This window comes from Aptenodytes forsteri, unplaced genomic scaffold, assembly GCF_000699145.1.
Source record: "Aptenodytes forsteri isolate BGI_AS27 unplaced genomic scaffold, ASM69914v1 Scaffold84, whole genome shotgun sequence".
Lineage (NCBI taxonomy): Eukaryota > Metazoa > Chordata > Aves > Sphenisciformes > Spheniscidae > Aptenodytes > Aptenodytes forsteri.
Genome location: NW_008795492.1, coordinates 2,878,583 through 2,898,266, shown reverse-complemented (window position 1 = coordinate 2,898,266; position 19,684 = coordinate 2,878,583). Strand labels below are relative to the sequence as shown.

General features: G+C 38.3%; 1 protein-coding gene across 1 annotated transcript in view; it reads left to right on the top strand.

The window, feature by feature from the left end:
- Positions 1-1,431: 1,431 nt before the first annotated feature.
- Positions 1,432-19,684, top strand: part of CPPED1 (calcineurin like phosphoesterase domain containing 1) — a 40,692-nt gene continuing 22,439 nt past the window's right edge. Inside the window, exon 1 of the mRNA XM_009281642.1 lies at positions 1,432-1,659. Within this exon, the coding sequence (XP_009279917.1) occupies positions 1,506-1,659 (154 nt within the window). The 5' untranslated portion in view covers positions 1,432-1,505. The remainder of the gene's footprint in view (positions 1,660-19,684) is intronic.

Genomic DNA, 19,684 nt, shown 5'->3' with positions numbered 1-19,684 from the left:
CATAGCAACAGATGACAATTACAAGCAGCTTTCAGGAGTTGCCCACATTCCTTTTCCCCCGCCCGAGCCTATCCATATCCATGGTGCAAGAGATGAACTCTGACCTTTGTTTTCTAACCTTCCTTGAAGAAACATATCCCTCTTCTTGCAAAGTAAGAAGCTCCAGTTCTAGATCACTTGACCTAAAGTAAATCCACGCAGTGGACATGCTACTTGCTTATGTACTGTTATTGGAAAATCAGTTTTGCCTCAAACTGTATTTCAGATCAGACTGACATAATATGGGAGTATATTTATGGATTATATTTTAATTTGAAATAATTTGCTGTATTTTTTTTTAGATTCAACTGTAGATTGAGGTGGTCAGTGAGTTTTTAACAGTTTAAATGCTGTTTAAAAAAACCCCAATAACACTAAATGTATTAAGCCAAATACAGCTGTCAAAACTGAAATATTCAGGTTGCAAATGAATGCATTCAGACAGCTGGAGAAACCACAGTGTACTCGTGTTTGTACTTTAATTCCAACTTGAGTTGGAACATGAGTTGAGACATAAGTCTAGGAAACAGGATACCCATTTTTGTTTTTAATTTGTAGCCAACTGTTGCTTTATTTGCCCAGTGCTGAGATATTTTTTTTTCTTAATGTGCTTGTAGTCTTATGTATCATGCTTCTTTTGTGGTACTTGTTATTATAGTATCAGAGAAACAAGTATACAAGAAAATTGTAGCAGTACAAATTCTGTTGTACCCTCCATCTGCCCTAACTCTACCAATGGAAATTTGCTTCTGAGTTCTCACCTCTTTATCATAGGTCTCGGGAGCTATTCTGGCAGTTCTAAATTAGGATTTTCATTGTTGCTGCTAATTCTGACGTTGCTGGATTTTGTGTTTGCTGACCTTGGTCCTGTTGAGTGGCTTTAGTTCTAACTCCAAGGAATGTGCTACATCCAACTTCTCTCTAAAAGTATAAGAACAAAAAGCATTTAACGCCTTAATAATTTAAGGACAAGTCTATTGGAACCATAGAATGTGAAATGTGTTGTGTATGTTTTAACTTGTTAATTAAAGAAGCAATAATTGGAGTCTTAAAAGAATCAACTGAAATCTAACGTTACACACTTCTGCTATGTTGTGGTCTTGTAATTTCCAGCACTATTTGCTGAATTCTTCACATACTTTTCCTCTAATCAGTTTGTAATCACCATGTGGTGTAATTAGATTAATATACTTTCATTTATTGCAGCTACCCATTAGAGGAAAATTTTGTACTTCTGCCTTTATATTTGTCCTATATGAATGAATACAGAATTCTGTACTTTCATTAAAGTGGCCTCAACTTACTTAGGTGAAGAGCAACCAATTTAATGATGCATGGAAGCTTTCATTCTCTTTATAAGTTTCTCTAGTCCTTAACTTCTTTTTTCCCCCCTCTTCTTAGATGATGAGTACCAATGGAAGGGGCCCTTCTACTTCATCCAAGGAGCAGATCCTCAGTTTGGACTGATGAAAGCTTGGGCAATTGGAGACATTAACAATGGAGATGATGAATGGGGAGAAGAAATCAAATTAGTAGAGCAAGCGGTGCAGGCCATTAACAAACTAAATCCTAAACCCAAGTTCTTTGTGTTGTGCGGAGACCTTATCCATGGAATGCCAGGTAAGGCAATTAAAAGTGTAGAATGGGGATTGTAACTCCATTTTCTTTATATTTCATATTGGCACAAGGCTAATTTAATTTCCTTGCATAATACTCTTTCATAGGATTTGGTATGCTGCTGTTTTGGTGTTTGGGAAAAAAGTGTGCTTTGTAGATGATTCTTGAGACGTTATTCTGATTTCTTCATCTGACTTCCTGTATCATTCGTTTTAGGGGTGTACTTCTGTTAGTTAGTTGCTTTTTTTTTCAGTGGGCCTGAAGAAATTTTCTTTGAAATAAAAGTCCTAAGAAGACACATTAAAATTCTTTCTTCTAAACAAATTGCTTTGAGAAGACAAATAGGGACTCTTAACCATTGGGGAAAAACAACGCCAAGAAAAGAACAAAAAATAGTTATGGCTTTTTGAGTACCTAAAGTGGGTGAAGCTCAGAGAATTCTCTGGCTTTCTAATGCTTAATAAATTCAACTGCTTCAATATTTAAATTCTTAAAATGATAAAAGTCAGCAAATTCAAGTTTTAGCACTCTGTCCTGTTGCTGTGGGACTCAGATCAGTGTGTTTCTGTGTACAGTCAGAGGAAGAACAACAGACCATCTAGAAAGGTGGGTTGCAAATTTTGACAGTTATAACTTTAAAACAGACTGGTATTTTAAGAAGATAAGTAGTCGTCTTGGAAGTGAATGAAAAAGTGATGTTACCAGTTGACAAATGGTCTCAAAAGCAGATCTAAACACGGTGTCTTACATTTCTTAGCCTTGATAAGAAGCAGAGGTGCAGACAGCCTTAGCTATGCAGCTGACAGCACAACAATCCACCAAGTGAGCTTGCAAATACAGAGTCCTGTGTGCTTTATGCTACGCTCTGCTTTACACTTCACTTGCACCTGAGGTGGTGCTTCCCAGCTCTTGTATGTACAGGAAGGTTTTGAGCATGTTTGAGACCTTTCACTGATTCCTTTAGTGTCCCACAAAGGGGATTTTAAAACCTCAGCTGTCAAATTGACAAGTCAAATTGATTGACATTATTTATAGGCTACAGACTTTCTTTTGACCAGAACACAATTTTAGTTGATAGAGTGGGAAAGTGTAAAAACCAACAGCTTGATAGAATCTACTGTGTAAAACCTCAGTAGCTTGATCATAATGTAAAGTCTGCCATTATGCAGTTCTTCTCTTGGTTTATGTTCTTCCATTAATTTTGGAAGTACAGGTTTGACCCAGAATCATAAAATAATCTCTTCCTAAGAATCATCTGGCCTTCCTATAGCAGAGTTTTAATAAGTATTTCGATTAGGACTTTTAATTTGTGTAAGTGTTCCAAATACGTTACCTTCAGTATCCCTTGTAAGAGGAAGAAAATTCAGGACAAATAATAGGTGTTCTACATCCTATTGAAAAGGATCTTTCACTCACAAATTTAAATAATCCAGGAAGCTAAGTTAGTTTCATTTTACCTGGATATTTCTCAAAGGCTGATAAAACAATGCAGAGTTCTGAGTACTTTTGTCTATATTGACTTTAAACAATGTTATTCTAAGGCTTTTCTGTTGATAGAGAGTAAGTGCCAACTACAGAGAGCCAGCAGTCTTCTGACTTCTACTGGGTACTGAATGGCTAGATATGGTAAATAAGTCTTGTGTGTGGAAGGTTTTATGTTTTTTTCCTAGTAATGGATCTCTGTAGTCATTATTATCCCTTTTACTAGCGTATGTCTCAGACTTCCGTAATATTTTAAATACAAACCTGTCAGGGTTTTGCAAAACGTTATCATATATTCATTTTGCTAACAAACATGTAAAAGAAACTGGACGGATTGTACTGCTGAGATCACTTACATTGTGTAATGTATGTGCTATGCATTGTATAAATATTTGAAGCTGCCTAGTGCAATTTCCAAGAAACTGCAAGAAAGCAGCTCATTCCGTAATATTTTAAATACAAACCTGTCAGGGTTTTGCAAAACGTTATCATATATTCATTTTGCTAACAAACATGTAAAAGAAACTGGACGGATTGTACTGCTGAGATCACTTACATTGTGTAATGTATGTGCTATGCATTGTATAAATATTTGAAGCTGCCTAGTGCAATTTCCAAGAAACTGCAAGAAAGCAGCTCATTACTCGGTGATCTCTTTTCCAGCCTAAGTGATTCTATGATTACCCCACTTGAGCCGCCATATTTTAATCCATCATAATTTCTTCCCTTTTACTAGCGTATGTCTCAGACTTCCGTAATATTTTAAATACAAACCTGTCAGGGTTTTGCAAAACGTTATCATATATTCATTTTGCTAACAAACATGTAAAAGAAACTGGACGGATTGTACTGCTGAGATCACTTACATTGTGTAATGTATGTGCTATGCATTGTATAAATATTTGAAGCTGCCTAGTGCAATTTCCAAGAAACTGCAAGAAAGCAGCTCATTACTCGGTGATCTTAAGGGTCTTTTCCAGCCTAAGTGATTCTATGATTACCTCACTTGAGCCGCCATATTTTAATCCATCTAATAATTTCTTGTTGATTGAAATTATGTTCTTTAATACTTTGTAAGCCTGTGTTATCATGTAGTTATATAAAATAGTTAGAAATGTACTACTAATAGGAATTTTAGAATATTCAACTGGAACAATTACTTATTTCATTACTGTCTTTGTATTTATACAAATGGCTTGCTGCGCCATGAGTTGGTAAACATATAAGTACAATTTAACAATTAAATTGTACATATAAGTACAATTTTACAGTCAGCCATTTGTCTTTCTGTCTAAAGTGAGGAGAGAGAGAAAAGTGAATCGCTCTACGGTGCAGATACCTGTGGATTAGCACTCTGACTAGTTGCCTAGAAGGGCAGGGAGATGTGATACAGCAAGGGAGACAGAAATGGAGAGTCAGAAAAATACTTCACTGAAGATAAATCTACATCTGTGTGTTTAAAAGAATTTGAAACAACGCTTTAGTTTAAACTGTATGAATGTCTGTTTTGGAAGTGAAATACTAGGTTTTTCAAAGGATTTTTTCCTACCTTTTCTTCTTGATTACTTAGGTTCTGGAATAGAAACTCCTTCAAAACACAAAGAGTTAAAGAAACTTAAAGAAAATATATTTTAAAGCAAGACAATGCACATCCTGTTTTAAAAATGTCTTATCAGGATACTTATTGACAATTTATTTGGTTTGGCTTGTTAATAGCTGTTACTGTATGAGACATTGCAAGACATTGGCATTAAGCAGCCAAGATGTTGGCCTTTATAAGAACTTATTTGCTGCATATTCTTTTATCAAAGTAGAAATCCTCTGATGTTAGAAATTAAAACTTTCCACATTCCTTGCAGTGAAAGTTTTTGGAAAACTTGGAAATACTGCAGTCACGTTCTCAAGTTTTCTGCCGCATTCCATGCTCAACTCTAGGGATTGAGGTGACTTCCTTCTTATGGAGGAATGAATTCTTAAATTTCTTCTCTTACATGGGTATGTGTTTGAAGCGCTAGTGTATTTCTGCAGCAGTTATGACTCAGATAAAAAGGAGGAGCCATTATATTCCACTGTCATATGGCACAAGTCTCTCTCCATTAATTCCAGTACTAATACTGTGCTTGAGATTTCACACTTCTTTACATAATCCATTTAAACAATTCTAACTTAAAGTGAAGACACAATGAGATAAAAAGCTGTCAGCAACTGATTGAACTCTTGAAAAAATTTTAGAAAGAGTTCCATTTCAAAATTATAAGAGTAATATTGAAATTTGCCAGCACTTTCATTATTTGTTACAACAAAAATTTGAAATTATAAGTCTTTCGGCAATACTACATTAATGAAAAAGAGCAAACAGAATCTAAGAATCTTTATAGCCAATAGCTTTTCAGATAATTTGAATATAAATGTTTGTAGAATTGAAGACCAGTAGTAATATTTCTTTTCCTGGAGTAATTTAAGTATTTTCACTGTTTTAGCCAAGGATGTTTAGACCTACGTAATGCATGTCTGTAGTAGAATGGTACTGCAGTCATTTCATACTTCTCCACTGAGGAGTCTCTCCAAGAATAATTGCTGTGTCAATTCCCTTATCATCTTAGTTCAATGAAACGAAGGATTAAAAATTCAATTTTTCAGTAGGCAAAAATCAGAAATGACATCAGACAAGACATTGATTTAAGTTTAACAATTATGAATTTGACTTGTACATGTATCTTATTTAATGTCTCAAATTGCCTTTTAAATCACTTCTGTGTATCAGCAATATTGAAACTGAAAACATCAGCATTAATGAAAGTGTATCACAGTTACTATTGCAGCATGGTTATTGAAGAAAGCTATGATCAACTGAAGTTCAGCTATATTTTACGATCCATTGGCCAATGTCTACAAAGGTCTTTGGATTATACTGCTTTATAATCAATGCCTGTCAATAAAAAGGAGCGAGGGGGAACCCACATCTTCCTCTCTTCTCTTCATACGTTTTACCATGGAGTACTAAGTGTAAAGTTTGTGATGACTGTTTTAAAGCATGCACCATAGCAGCTTAGCTGAAGCAATGTTGAAGCCTTTTGCAAAGGAACTCCAAGAAATCTCAGAATTCCAGCAGCTAGAAGTGATGAACAGAATCCTAATCAGCTGGGAAGCAATCAGGCACAGCACTTGGAATCCATTACAGATGTCATTAGAGCAACGAAGTAATCAGTGCCAGTATCTTCGTATTTAGTTGCTGATTAAAAGTAGTTTGTACTCTGAATATTATTTTCAGAAGTTTTTCTTGATTACATAATCAAGAGTAGGATATCTATTCCTGGTAACGCTAATATGGTGGTACATAATCAAGAATTTTAAGCAATACCTTATAGTGCAACTGTGTTACTGAAAATAATGTATAAACTTGATACTTACACCTAGATACACCATGGGTAATGGAAGACTTACTTGTGAAGACATTTGTATGCATTAAGTTAGTGTACCATAACTTAGAATGGCAAAAATGGTAATCTGTAAAATGCAAAATATTGTTGATTGGATAATGTGTTTGTTTCACTGCATTTTTCTAAAACTCTGGAAATTTATTTCTAAAAGTGTGTTTTATCATATCAAGTTGGAACCTTCTGTTTTGTTTTATGACAACTTCCCATATTGTTCCATTAACCAATACCCTTTGAGCCCAACAGTCCAGCCAGTTTTTCACCCATCTAGTTCTCCACTCATCTAGACTGCAACATCCTAACTCCACAACCTTTTGACAATTATAGAGAGGCGCCTCACGGTGACATCAGCCAGCTCTCTCAGTACTCTTGGATGCATCCTGTCAGGTCCCATGGACTTGCTTGGGTTGAAATTTTTCAGGAGATACTTGGCTGAATCCTGTTCCACTACTGATATTTCCTCTGCTCCTTTAACTCTGGGAGAACATTTCAGTGAAGACAGGCAAAAGCAGCACCAAGTACCTGTCACTTGTCACTGCCTCACTCAGCAGTGGGCCTGCATTTTCTTTAGCAATAAAATAATGAACAAAGTAGTAGTAGAAGCTTTTGCTGCCTATCATGCCCCTTGCTGGTTTCAGCCCTCAGTGAGCTTTGGTTTTCCCAACACCAGCCCTGCATGCCCAGGTACTTTTTCAGTATTTTTCCTTTCAAGTCCGTCTTTGCTTCCATCTTCCTTTTATGTCCTTTTTTCCATCGGTACTCAGGCATGAGTTCCCCATTTAGCGAAGTCATTCTCCTGATAGTCTGCTTCTCGCCCCCCCCCAGTATCAGGAAGGACCATTCTTGTGTTAGGAGGAGCTTGTCTTTGGAGACATGTCAACTCTCTCAAACTCTTTTGCCTTTCAGTGCTGCCTCCTACAGGATCCTACATACCAGTTACGTGAATAAGCCAGTCTGCTGTCCTGAGGCCCCAGATCTGCTATCTGCCTTCCTTACTCCCCTCAGGATCTTGAACTCCACTCTGGTGGCTGCTACAAGGCTGCCAGGGATTAACAGATCCCCTAGCACTTCTATATAGGTTTGTGAGTAACAGGGCTAGGAGAGCGGGCCCTGGTTGGCCCGTCTGTGTCAAGAGGTTGTCCTAGACTCCCTGCTGGATTGCTGTCAGCAGATGTCAGGGAGGTTAGTCTCCCATAAGAGCCAGGGTCTATGATCTGGAGACTTTTTCAAGTTGCTTATAGAAGACTTAATCCACTTCTTTTCCCCTGTTGGGTGGTCTGTAGCAAAACCCCACTCTTAGTGGCTGACCTCTCTTCTGATCCTGACTCACAAGCTCAACAAACCTGATGTCTGTTCCATAGAATAGCTCCCCCATACATTGAGGGCTAGCTCCCCTGCCTTCTTTCTTGCCTGTCTTATAGAATCATAGAATAGTTTGGGTTGGAAGGAACATGAAGCATTGTGCTTCCTTCTTCATCCCATACCTCAAGTGTAGATTGATGTCCAGGAAACAGCTTCTGCATTTCAACACCTTTCATTCCAACAGCAGAGAATTCAGCTGTTTGCAGCCAAGGTCATCCTGCTGAAGCCATGGAGAAACACTGACTTGTGAAGCTGAGAATCTAGCAGCTATTTTTATGTGTCTGAATTCCTTTGGAGGAAAGTGTTTAAACTGCATTTTTTAAATTATACTACTGCTGTCAGTAACTTGATAGATATTAGTTCTAGCCAGCAAAGTCCTTTATGTGATGTAGCTTTAGACCAGGTGTTTAGTTATTTTTCATTAATTGCGCTGCTTACAGGGTGAAAGAACAAGTAAGACGGCAAGTCTCCTGCAAACTTTACTTAGCTCTGACTGTAATAAAACGTAGCTGGTTAGAGACTAAATGAAACGAGACTTGTCTAATAATGTGTATAATCAAAAAAACTGATAGAACTTGATTAAGCTTGATCTGTTAACACTGTGATAATGGATCAGTGAGCAAGTAATGTTTGTGCTTGCAGCTTTAGATTCATTTGTGTGATATGTTAATGAGAAGAAATCAGAATCACTAGAATTGAGTATTATGGCACTTGAAGTACACTGTGAATACTTGTACTAATTCCTTTAGTTAAGCGAAGGCATAATCTCTAATATACACATTCCCTACCCAGGTCATTCAGTGCTATATAATCTGACATCTGCCTTTTCAGTCAATTAAGTCCAAGTAGTGAAATTTTTCTTTTTTTTTTCTTCTACCTTTGTTTTATATTATTAAATTGTTTAATTAAAGGCTTTCAGACTGTGATAAATAACACATTTCTGAAACCTTTACTTCTGGTGAAGGAACCTTTAGCTCTGTTAAGGTGAGTGGAAATGGCACCTAACAGGTCAGAGCTGTGAGTGTCGTGCTCCACTTCAGAATTCCTTTGTTTTGTTAAGAGGTGGGGAGGAGGAGGATGCCCATATCACTTGCATCTGCTATTTCAAAGGTCTTTTCTCTGAAGGATCCACCTTTTTTTTTTAATATCCATTTGCAAAGAACAAATCAATGTAGACAGCTGTGTAAGTGATGACAGGAGACTAAGCCATTGTATTTGAAATAAACTGAATTCCCATACAAGAATTCTGTTGTCTGCTCTTCTGACATGCCTAGTGAATTAATTATGATGGTGGTACTTCCTTTTTAATTAATATGCCTATACTTTCATTTCTCTCATTAGCTTCAGAAGCAATTGTCCATCTTGCTTTCTAGTTTGATCACAACAAGATAAGCAGTTGTGCCTATTCATGCTTTCTTATTCATTTCCAGGGTCTGGTGTTGTGGGGCTTTTTTGCATTATTGCTTTTTATTTATTTTATAGCTGATAAAAATGTTTAAGTGGTCTTACTCATTTCAGACACTTTTAGTAATTTTTTTTAAAACTTACCTTTCTTAGGTCTCTTGAATTACTTGTGCTGCATTCCCCTTCCTCTAAGGCAGAGGCTGTGGGGAGGGAGGGAAGCTGCAAGGAGGTGTTTGCTGGAGTTAGAGCTGCTTTATGCCATTTTGGACCTCAGCAGTGGCAAATTGGTACACCTGGTTCCAGGGGGTTGTTGCACAGAAAAGAACAAACTTCATTTAATGCGTTATATCTAACTGATATACGCTGTTCTTACAGTGGCTTTTCCTTCTGTCCCAGAATATTGGGAATACTTGCAGTCTTTCCAAGATACTCAGTATTATTTCAAGTGGTTGCAATGCTGTAGTAAAGGGAGGACAGTAAACAGTAAACCTGTGAGGGAAGACAGTAGCTTTGTAGAATGTATATGATTGCAGTATGATGTTTGTATCCAGGCTAAAGACAAGGTCTCATTAACTTCTTGTATTCTATTATTAAAAACGTTTTCTTAACATTAGACAGGTTTGCCATATCCATTTAATAGTTGTCTGCCTAGTAGAATAAGCATTGTCCTTGTTTTCATGTGCCAAGATTTGTATTTTTGCATGTGTTCTTCCATTCACATATATGCAGAAATGTGGAAAAACTCTACCCCCCCCCCCCCCCCCGGACACAAACTAGTTACACCTTAATGAACAGAAGGTGGTTGGAGAGAATTAAACTGAAGCTGTTGAGTTTAAACAAAGCTGTCCTAGTCTGCATGGTACAGCAGAAGAAAACATTAGGGGATTGTTACCAACTATGACATTGCATGGAAATGTGTGCAGGGGGATGTTATAAACTAGTAGTATCAAAAAAATTTAACTGTGTTCTTCAACAAAACAAATTGTACAATGTTTAAAATTATTTCTCTACAGAGGCTATTACTGGGTAGACCCAGCTTCTCAACTTAATTTTGTCCAACTTTTTGGATAGTTGGATAGTTTTTGTTTAACATTCCAATGTCAGCCAAAGCCTGGATGGTTGTCTGTGGTAGGGTAACAACATGGAGTTGGTCAGAATATTGGTACCTTAAAGCATGATAAAATGTACATGCTTTTATAAATGTGTCTTTTGTAAATGGAACAAGTCAAAACATCTGATTGTTTCCATCAGCTTTACAGAGCTGCAGTCATATTTTATCATGTTTTCTTACTGCTCCTTGGTGTGCTTGCTGCTCTCTCTGTCGGGCCCTGGTTGGATTGTAAGATCTTCCAGGATTGTGTCTGTTACATATTTTCATGTTTTTACTGTGCTGTCTAATGTATGTTTTGGGCTGTGAGCACAACAAAAAGTGCCAGAACTTCCAGACAGAAAGCAGGGGCACACCTATGGAGCTGGACGGGCTTAGGCTGCAGCTAAAGGAGATTGTTAGAATCTGAATGTCTAAATCGCAGTTGAGGCAGCTACATTATTTTTTTTTTTACCATAGCTGTATGTAAAATTTAAATGTGCTAAAAAGAATAGCAGTGTAGCAACAACTGCTGTTTAATCCAACAGAGATCCACATGCTGACGCAACATAGAAGATACATAGTCTTGCATTTGTAATATAACTTTAGGGACTCAACAGGAGGGAACAACTGTCTGCTGATGTTGATGGAGAAAGTGAATTGTGACGTGCACCCATCTTCTGCAGAGAGATGGTACCTATAAGTACAGTTTTCCATAGTCTGTTCTATAGGTGCATTATAGCCAGTTACAGGTGTAAATTGGCCGGTATCAATTTAAAATCCATGGCAAACCCCTAATTCTTTAGAAATACCATTTCATTCTTTCCTGTTGCTCAAGACCTCCCAAATTTTTAAAGAGGATCTTAATTATCCTGGCAATTATAGAATGGTCACATATAGGTGTGAATGCCATTGTTGCCCAGGAGCACAGTCAGAAGAGTGTTGCCATTGCTACCTGTAGGCCACTGGCTAATGTGCTGTGGGCTGACTTTGCAATGCCGCAGTCCTGGCCTATTGGGCTTGTTGTCAGCTTGTTACGGGAACTTGCAGTGCGAACTGGAGCTTGGGGCCAGGCGTGTGTTGTTACTGTGAACAGTTTAAACATGGGTTGACAGGAAAGGCCTTGACAATAGAGAGACAAGCTAAAAACAGAGGTCCCCAAACTATAAGCAGCTCATTTATGGTCTGTTACTGGTCATTGAGGCAGTGCAGCCTTGAGAGCTGGAAAAAGACTGCTTTAAGTATCAGGGGTGGGGGGAAGCAGCCAAGTAGCAGGGCAGGGCACCTGCTGCAGCTGGGGAAAGCAGTGCCCTTGAGCACCATGCCATGTGTAGTGGTGAAAAGGTATGGACTACCTAGAAAGTCTGGTATCCTGTAAAAAGACAAGGTCATGAACTTGGGAGGGTATTGTCACTGTCACAGAATCACTATGAGATTGCTGGAGGTGCAAGTGCACTGCCTGCTTCAGTGTCCCTCCCCATTTCTCTCTCCCTTTGCCTGCTCCCCCTCTCTGCTTCAAGTGTCCTGGGCCCCTGCCTGCCCGGCTGAGATGTGTGGCTGTCCTGCTCTCTGCCTGCTGCTTCCAGGGACCCCGACTCTTCTGGGACCTTCTCACCTGCCAGCCAACTCCCCATGACTGCATACAGTGCTCTCTGTATGCATCTCTGGTGCATGTTTTTCCCCCCACAAATTCTGCACGTTTCGCTAACACTCTAACTCCTCCATAAAGCCTCAATAAAGCACATCAGCTCAATTCGACTAGTTACAATTTTGGGCACCACTACGTGCTTTATATGACAAGCAAAACTGCTGTCTATGTGTCTCCTCAAAATTATGTACCCTATCCTGTCTTCCATGCAAAGTTTTTTCATATATTAATACAGGTGATAATATGCACCAAGATTTTTAAAAGCAGGTGCCAAATACTGGGATTCTGAGTTCATATTTAGGCAGCAATTAAGGGACTTGATTTTTAAATCAGCACTTCTCCGTTTGACTTCTGCTTGACGATTTGATGATAAGGATATAAGATGAGCTGGGCATACTGGCTTTTATACAATCAGTACCTCTTATAAGCTCTGACACATACACTGTAGAGAGTGAAGTTATTTATGTTCAGAATGGACAGCTTCAGAGCTGAGGAACATCAGAGCTGATGGTTCTGGTGTCCAGACAGCAGTATGGCTTCATTTCTGTTTATAATCACACTAACATTTGAAGGCATCCTCTCTCCTGAGAGAATTACTAACTGGATTATCTTGAGCCTCTTTCCTGTGCCCAAATTTGATGTGCGACTGCTGCAGTCCAGAATATTTCTGTCTCTTGTTTCTGTTAAATATTGAATGCATTAATATGACTTCCTCCAAAAGTGTGGTTTTATAGATACTAAATCTTAAAGCATAGACTGCAGCATATAATTACAAACACCTGCCTTACAGGGCAACTCTAAGAAAACTCTTTAATTTGTTCAGTTTTCTAAATCAAGGGGAAAGCACATACCATAGCAGATGTTCCTAGTCAAAGCGTTATTGTTTAAAACCTATTGTGAATGTTCTAAATTGTCTTACTTAAAAAAGAGTCTTGGGCTTGACCAGGAAAGGTCAGTGAATACTTGGTTTCAGTAAGAGCTGAAGTTGGTACCTCCCAGGAAATCCTACCTGTCTTCTGGTTTTGGATCCACTAGAAAGGAACATTGAGAGAATAGAGTTTCACAACTCTTATTGTATTTGATAAAGGCCACAGTCATTTGCATGTGTGTGTTCTTTCTTCTTGGGAACTATTTCACAGACATTTAATGTACAAACTTGTAAATTTGCAATTGTTTTGCAGTTGATTCAGCCTCATGTCTTTTCTAGGAGGCAGACTGCTGTACTTGTACTTTATTACATCAGGTATGAACTAGCTTATTCATATTTCAATAACTGAGTTGTTGGGAGATTTGGAGATTTGCTGCTGGTGGGTTTTGCACACAAGATGTGATATGAATGTAATGCTGAAATCTGCATGCAAATGCACAAGCTGCCATTTATACATTTGTGAACTGAATAAATTACAGAGAAATGTCAGGTGCCATACAAGTTCTTAATGTTATATACAGCAAATTAGTAAGACATTCTACACAGGAAAAAAATGCCTGATAATGCTTAATAATTTTCTCAAAAAGTGATTTTACCACAGTAAATCTGGCTGTGAACTGCTTTTATTACTGCTTTTAAACTACTGTTAAATAACCCATTTTGCTAAAACAAAGGAACATCAATTTTAAAAAAAAACTTGCCAGATAAAATTAAGCTGCTCTGCTAGTCCTTAAGGGAAGCATGTATATAAGGAGATATTTTGTAACATTTTAACTAAAAATATAATAGTTCTTTAAAAAATTCCCTTTCTCATCTAGAAGGCAAGAGCATGAATGCAAATGCTGATGTTTGGTTTGTCTGTATAACAAGCATTATAAGCAGGTTAAAAAATGGTGTATTAAAATACGGTTCCAGCTTTAAAAATGACTGTAAGCATGTCACCTTTACTATATTTGCTCTTTTTTGCCATTTGAACTGGCTGCTTGGTTTACTAACAAAAGCAAGTTTGTGTAGTTTTTTTAACTCCCATCAGCCTGGCACAGCTGGGGAGGAGGCAGCTGTTTTCTACTTGTTACATGCGGTTTCAGCAAAATCCCAATTCCTGAATCTTTGTCAGTGGAGATTTATAATAGAGCACGAAGTAGAAAAGGCACAGATTGACTTTTTAAGTGTGAGGTAGAAGCAGTGGCTTTGAAATGTTCATACTGAATTAGGCTATAGGTAAAAATTTTATTTGTTGAATACAAGATAATTTTTTTATAAGTATGTCACTGACTGATCAATGGGGCTTTTTTTGTACTGTCACCTGAAATAACATGAGCAGTGTTTAGGTTTGACCTAATTTCCTGACAATAAGGTAGCTTAATCTAAATAAACTCACTGCATCCTTTTCTTTTGCTGTTGCAACCTATCAAAAACTTTGACATGCTTGCTAGGATGGAGCCTAGATTATTGCTATTTTCTTCTCCAAACTCTTATGCTAATGCTAATTAATAATGTCTGAGAATTTGGGTAAGTAGCACATTATTTGTCAAACATCTAATAATACCTATTTCAAGAAATGTCACTATGGTTGCATAAATAAACATTTTATAGTAATTGTCTGATTCTAGTAAAACCTAATGGAGCATTCAAAGCCTCCAAACTGCTTAGTGTGAAATTTAATTTGCTCTGATCAGCCCAAGAGTAGGAAGCATGAGAGATTCCCCATGCATGTTCGACAATACATTGCAGTCTCATGTTGCAAAGAAGACACTAGGCCATCAGAAGCAAATATTTAATCTTTAGCAAGTATATATTTATTTGTATTTTAGACCGTAATCTCTAGTCCAGCCCACAGTTGAACTACGGAATCCTGTTGACAGTAACTCTTTATATATGGAAATCTTTGAGATGAAAATCTAGTACAGGCAATAGATTTTATATACATATAAAAATAAATATATATGGAAGCATAGTTAGATTTTTCTCCATGTTCTAGTAAAAGCTTAATCTCTCAAAGTCCCAGTTATAATTTATTTTCTTGCTTCTTTCTTAGCTCAGAAAGTTTTAGTTTAGCTTATCATATTCTCAGCTTTAGCAATTCAACTTCTATCTATGAACATTTGAAAACGTGTATGTGGAGCAGACATCCACAGTGAGTTAGTTATTTGGCACATTGTACAGCAAATATATCTGGGTGTTAGAATCTTTGTTGCCTCCTTTGTTTTTTTGGAATTGGATTTGCTATTTGTAAAGAGTAACTTGCACAAAGTCAGTGCTTTGGATTATGCAGGTATGGTCAGATGAGGTGATTAGAACTGTCTGTCTAGTTTAGAAGTGTTTGCTTTTTAAAAGGCACATTTCCAGGCTTTTCCATCCCTCTGAATTGTAAATTATTTTCTTCTTCTTCCGTGGAAATCAGTGGCAGAAGATCTAGCCCACATAATTTTGACTCAATTAATCAAGCTGAACCAAGTCTTTTCCAAAGTGCCAACTCTTACATAGTCAACGGAGGGTAACATGGTTTTAATGGGTAGGAGTTGGGCTAGAGCATCCGGTTCCTGCCTGTGGCTCTGAGCAAGCTGTGTTACCGCTCTGACCCTGGCGCATCGTCTGTATTGTAAGCTCTTCTCTGAACACCCTGTAGCCAACATACGCATGGAGTGAACACACAAACTGGCAGAAGATGATTTGGGCTAAGAGAGCAGATTCTAAGGAATAAGTAGTTTGTCTGAACCGTTGACTCTGGCTGATATTAACTGCCTTTTCATTCTGCACTTGTTCTGATGGCAAAGATATCTTTGTAAGGGTAGACAATGCCTTAGACATCAGGCAAAGTACATGTCTTTTTAAGTAATTGTACCCACTTATTGCAAGCGTTTCTCAGTTTAACAGTGAGGACAATTTCATCGGACTTAAGGGATGTTGTGGTTTAACCCGGCAGGCAGCTAAACACCACACAGCCGTTTGCTCACTCCACCCCTCCAGTGGGATGGGGGAGAGAATCGGGGGAAAAAAAAGTAAAATTTGTGGGTTGAGATAAAGGCAGTTTAACAGGACAGAAAAGGAATATTATAATAATAATAAAATAATGCCCAGCCAGTCCCCGAGCAGCAGCCCCGCCCCCGGCCAGCTTTCCCCAGTTTATGTACTGAGCATGACGTCCCATGGTATGGAATGTCCCTTTGGTCAGTTTGGGTCAGCTGTCCTGGCTGTGCCCCCTCCCAGCTTCTTGTGCACCTGCAGCCTTCTTGGTTGGTAGAGCATGGGAAGCTGAAAAGTCCTTGACTAGTGTAAGCACTGCTCAGCAACAACTAAAACATCGGTGTGTTATCAACATTATTCTCACCCTAAATCCAAAACACAGCACTGTACCAGCTGCTAGGAAGGAAATTAACTCTATCCCAGCCAAAACCAGGACAGGGACTAGTGTTTCAAAGAGTTACTAGTTGTGCTGTAACTACTTAATATGAAACTGTAAATATGATGAAGGCCTCAAAAAGCTGTAAAATTCTCACAGGTAGTCATTTGAAGAAAGTATGAAAGATTAAAATCTTGCTCTGTCTCTTAAAAACATCAGTTATTGGAAACAAGACTTTCGTACCTTCAGCTCATTTTTAAGTTTGTTGTTGTAACTCCTGTAACATTGTGGTATTTTTTCCTGCTTGTGATGATTTCATCAGAAGAACAGACCCAAAGGCAGTGATGGCTTATGCTTGATGTGACAGCTCTGCATAGCTAGGAGATAAGTAAGGATAAGAGCAGAGTTGTGCTTAAGTGAAGCATAATACTTATTTTCACAGCAGAAGGTGGAACAGTAAATGCCACGAATTAGGTTGTTAAGTGGGCACCTGTGTGGCTGGCACTCAGAAAAATGTCGGCATTTGCATTCATTATAGTTAATGTTGTGCACCGAAACTCTAGGAGCAGTTGATCCCCTAATACGCTTTCTCATTCACTTTTGGGGTTTTGTAATTGCTTTAGTGTAATAATTGTTAATTATTAGCTAAAACTGGAGTTAAATTTTCTTCTTGCTTCAATGCCCAAAGTTAAAATTTGTGTTTTCGTGCAGGGGAATTCTTTAGTGTGATCACTTTTTGTGGCTCAGAACAGATTATTACTTGTTTCCAATGTACTGAAAAAACCAGTCGCTTACAGCTGTAGACAAATGAGTATTTCAGATCCTGCTTTTCAGTGGAACTAATGAGATGAGGTTCTCCGTAAGTTAGACTGAGTAGTCAGTTTGTCCAGTAGTGAATATAGTCATATTTACATTATTTTTAACTGTGCAATATTTTTTTTTTGCACATCATAAAATTGTTTTCGGGCTCTTTGAATATTAGAAATATCTATGTCTAAAGAAGAGAGGAGACATTTTAGCTATTACAGCACAGACTAAGCCAGAAAAACGTATTTCAGAACATGACCATACTGGGTTTATTAAAATTTATCAGCTTATTCTTGCATGTAATAATTTGGAACGATGCAGTGTATTGCAGGACTTCATTATGGCAGATGCTAGAAGGGAAACTTTAAAACAAGAAACAGTGAAGAGTACAGACTAACAAGAGCACCAGTAAGACTGAACTGGATGGCCTGATAGATCTTTTCTTTCTATGACAGTGCCCTGTTGTCACATTTTTGTAGCATCCTAGAAAAAATGAATGCGGAGAGCAAGGTGTTTTTTTCTAACTGTTCATGGACAATGAGAGAATCATTGCTTTTATGGGATGGTGACAAATAAACAAATGAGAAGAGGGCAAGAGCTTGGCCGTGACCGTAAAGAGGAGTCGCCCATATTGGTGAGATGGGGAAGGTTAGGAAAGAAGGCAGCACGGCGAGGAATGGTGTCAGAGCTTTGGTGTGGGAAAGCTCCTCTGCATCAGAGCTCTGAAGGGATGCTGGGTTGTGTTTGCAAGGATCAGAGAAAACTGTATCAGTGTTTGAGATGTGACAAGATTAGCGCTCAGTTAAACTTTTATTTATGGTAGCGCATAAAAATTAGATGCGGTAAAGATGTAATTGCAGAAGGAGCCTGTAAGATACAATCTGATCTTGATGACACCATTGGTTTTGGGACTGTGCTGTCTTCCAAGTGACAGGTGCTGCAATGGGGCTGTCACTGGGTAGGGGGTCAGGTGAGAGACGCTGAGAGGGATGACGTAGAATCTTAGTTGTAGCCCTGTTAAGCTGGAGCCAAGATCCAGGTATCCAAAACAACAGCAGAGATGAAAGGCAACCCTATTTTGAACAGGAGGAGACTGCTTTCCCACAGGGGCATAGAGGTAGCAGTTAAATTTGTTTCAGTGGAGATACTTAGAAAAGGAGCATGCTGTGACTATAGCCTTGGACTCCCCTCTTCTCTTGTCTAGAAAGTTAGGGAATACTAGGGAAAGTCCTCTAAATGGCATGCAAAAGGAGTAGAGCAGCTGCAGACAGTCAAGAAAACAAAAAAAAAGGACAAACATCTCAAGAACAGGAAAGTGCCCAAAATAATTAGACTCTTTGATTAAAGCAATTGTGATGCACTGTAAGGCCCAGGAAAACACACAAATCTGTCTTTTGTTTGTTTATAACAATCTCATGATTGCTTCCAGTAAGAATTACTTGTCTTTTGATGTCAGAGTAATTCTTCTGATATCATAATAAATTACAGAAGGAATGGGCCCAATGTTTTTATAAATTCCATTTTCATTGGTGGCGTTTCAACATTTATCTTGCCTTTATCAGATTTAGTTACTATTTCCATTTGATATTTTGTATAGTATCTTAATCTACAATTTAGCTCTTCCCTGTTCTTTGATAATCAGTCTCTTGGGTTAAAAGTTAGGCAGATTGCAGTTGTCATATCAGGGTTTTCAAGAGTGTTGCTCACATAAAAGCTCATAGTTAAACAATTCTTCTTTTTCAAACTGAAAATTTGTGCTTTCCTTTAAAAATGATGTGTTTGCAACTCCTCTAAGTTTGGGACACTTTTAAGATACATTGAAATACTGAGACCAAGTAATTTAGAAATGCAGGAAATGATTGTGCTACATTTTTACATGTTGTTAGATTGGCTGAAGACATCTTGGGTAGCTTCATCCTAAAAGTGCCTGTGCTGGTCCTCAGCCTAAGCCGAGCAAGGATGTTGCAGTGACAGAGACCATTGTAACTTAGTGCAAAGCATCAGTGGGGGTGTAAATACGTATTCTTGCTCAGTTAGGGCCCCCCTTGCCAAACTTTTAAAGTCAGATGTTAGGTCCACATTTTTTTCATGTCTATAGCCTTTCCTGTAGCAAACCATGACATAGTTCTGTCTGTGTCAAGATTTGCAGGACAGGTAAACAAGAGGTACTGTTCTGGCTCCTGAGAAAACCCATCCCTGAAAGGAGGTTTAGAAACAGCAGCAACATCAGTATCACGGGCTGAGTCAGCTTGTGCCAGCCAGATCCCTGAAAGTGACTTCTCAGATCTACTCAGGGTAGAAAGTTTTCTGAAATGCACAGTCATCACGTAATATTGAGTAACTGACCTCTGACGGTCTTTTTCTCTGTGAATTTATGACCAACAGCTTTGATAGTTAAAAGAAGTCAGATTACCTCACTAGAACTTCCATCTCTTGGAAAATGACATGAATTGGAGCTCCAGGCCAATACCCCTGCCATTCCCACCACACCCGTGTCCCCTCACAGGGGCTGGCAAGCTTCTCCTACCTT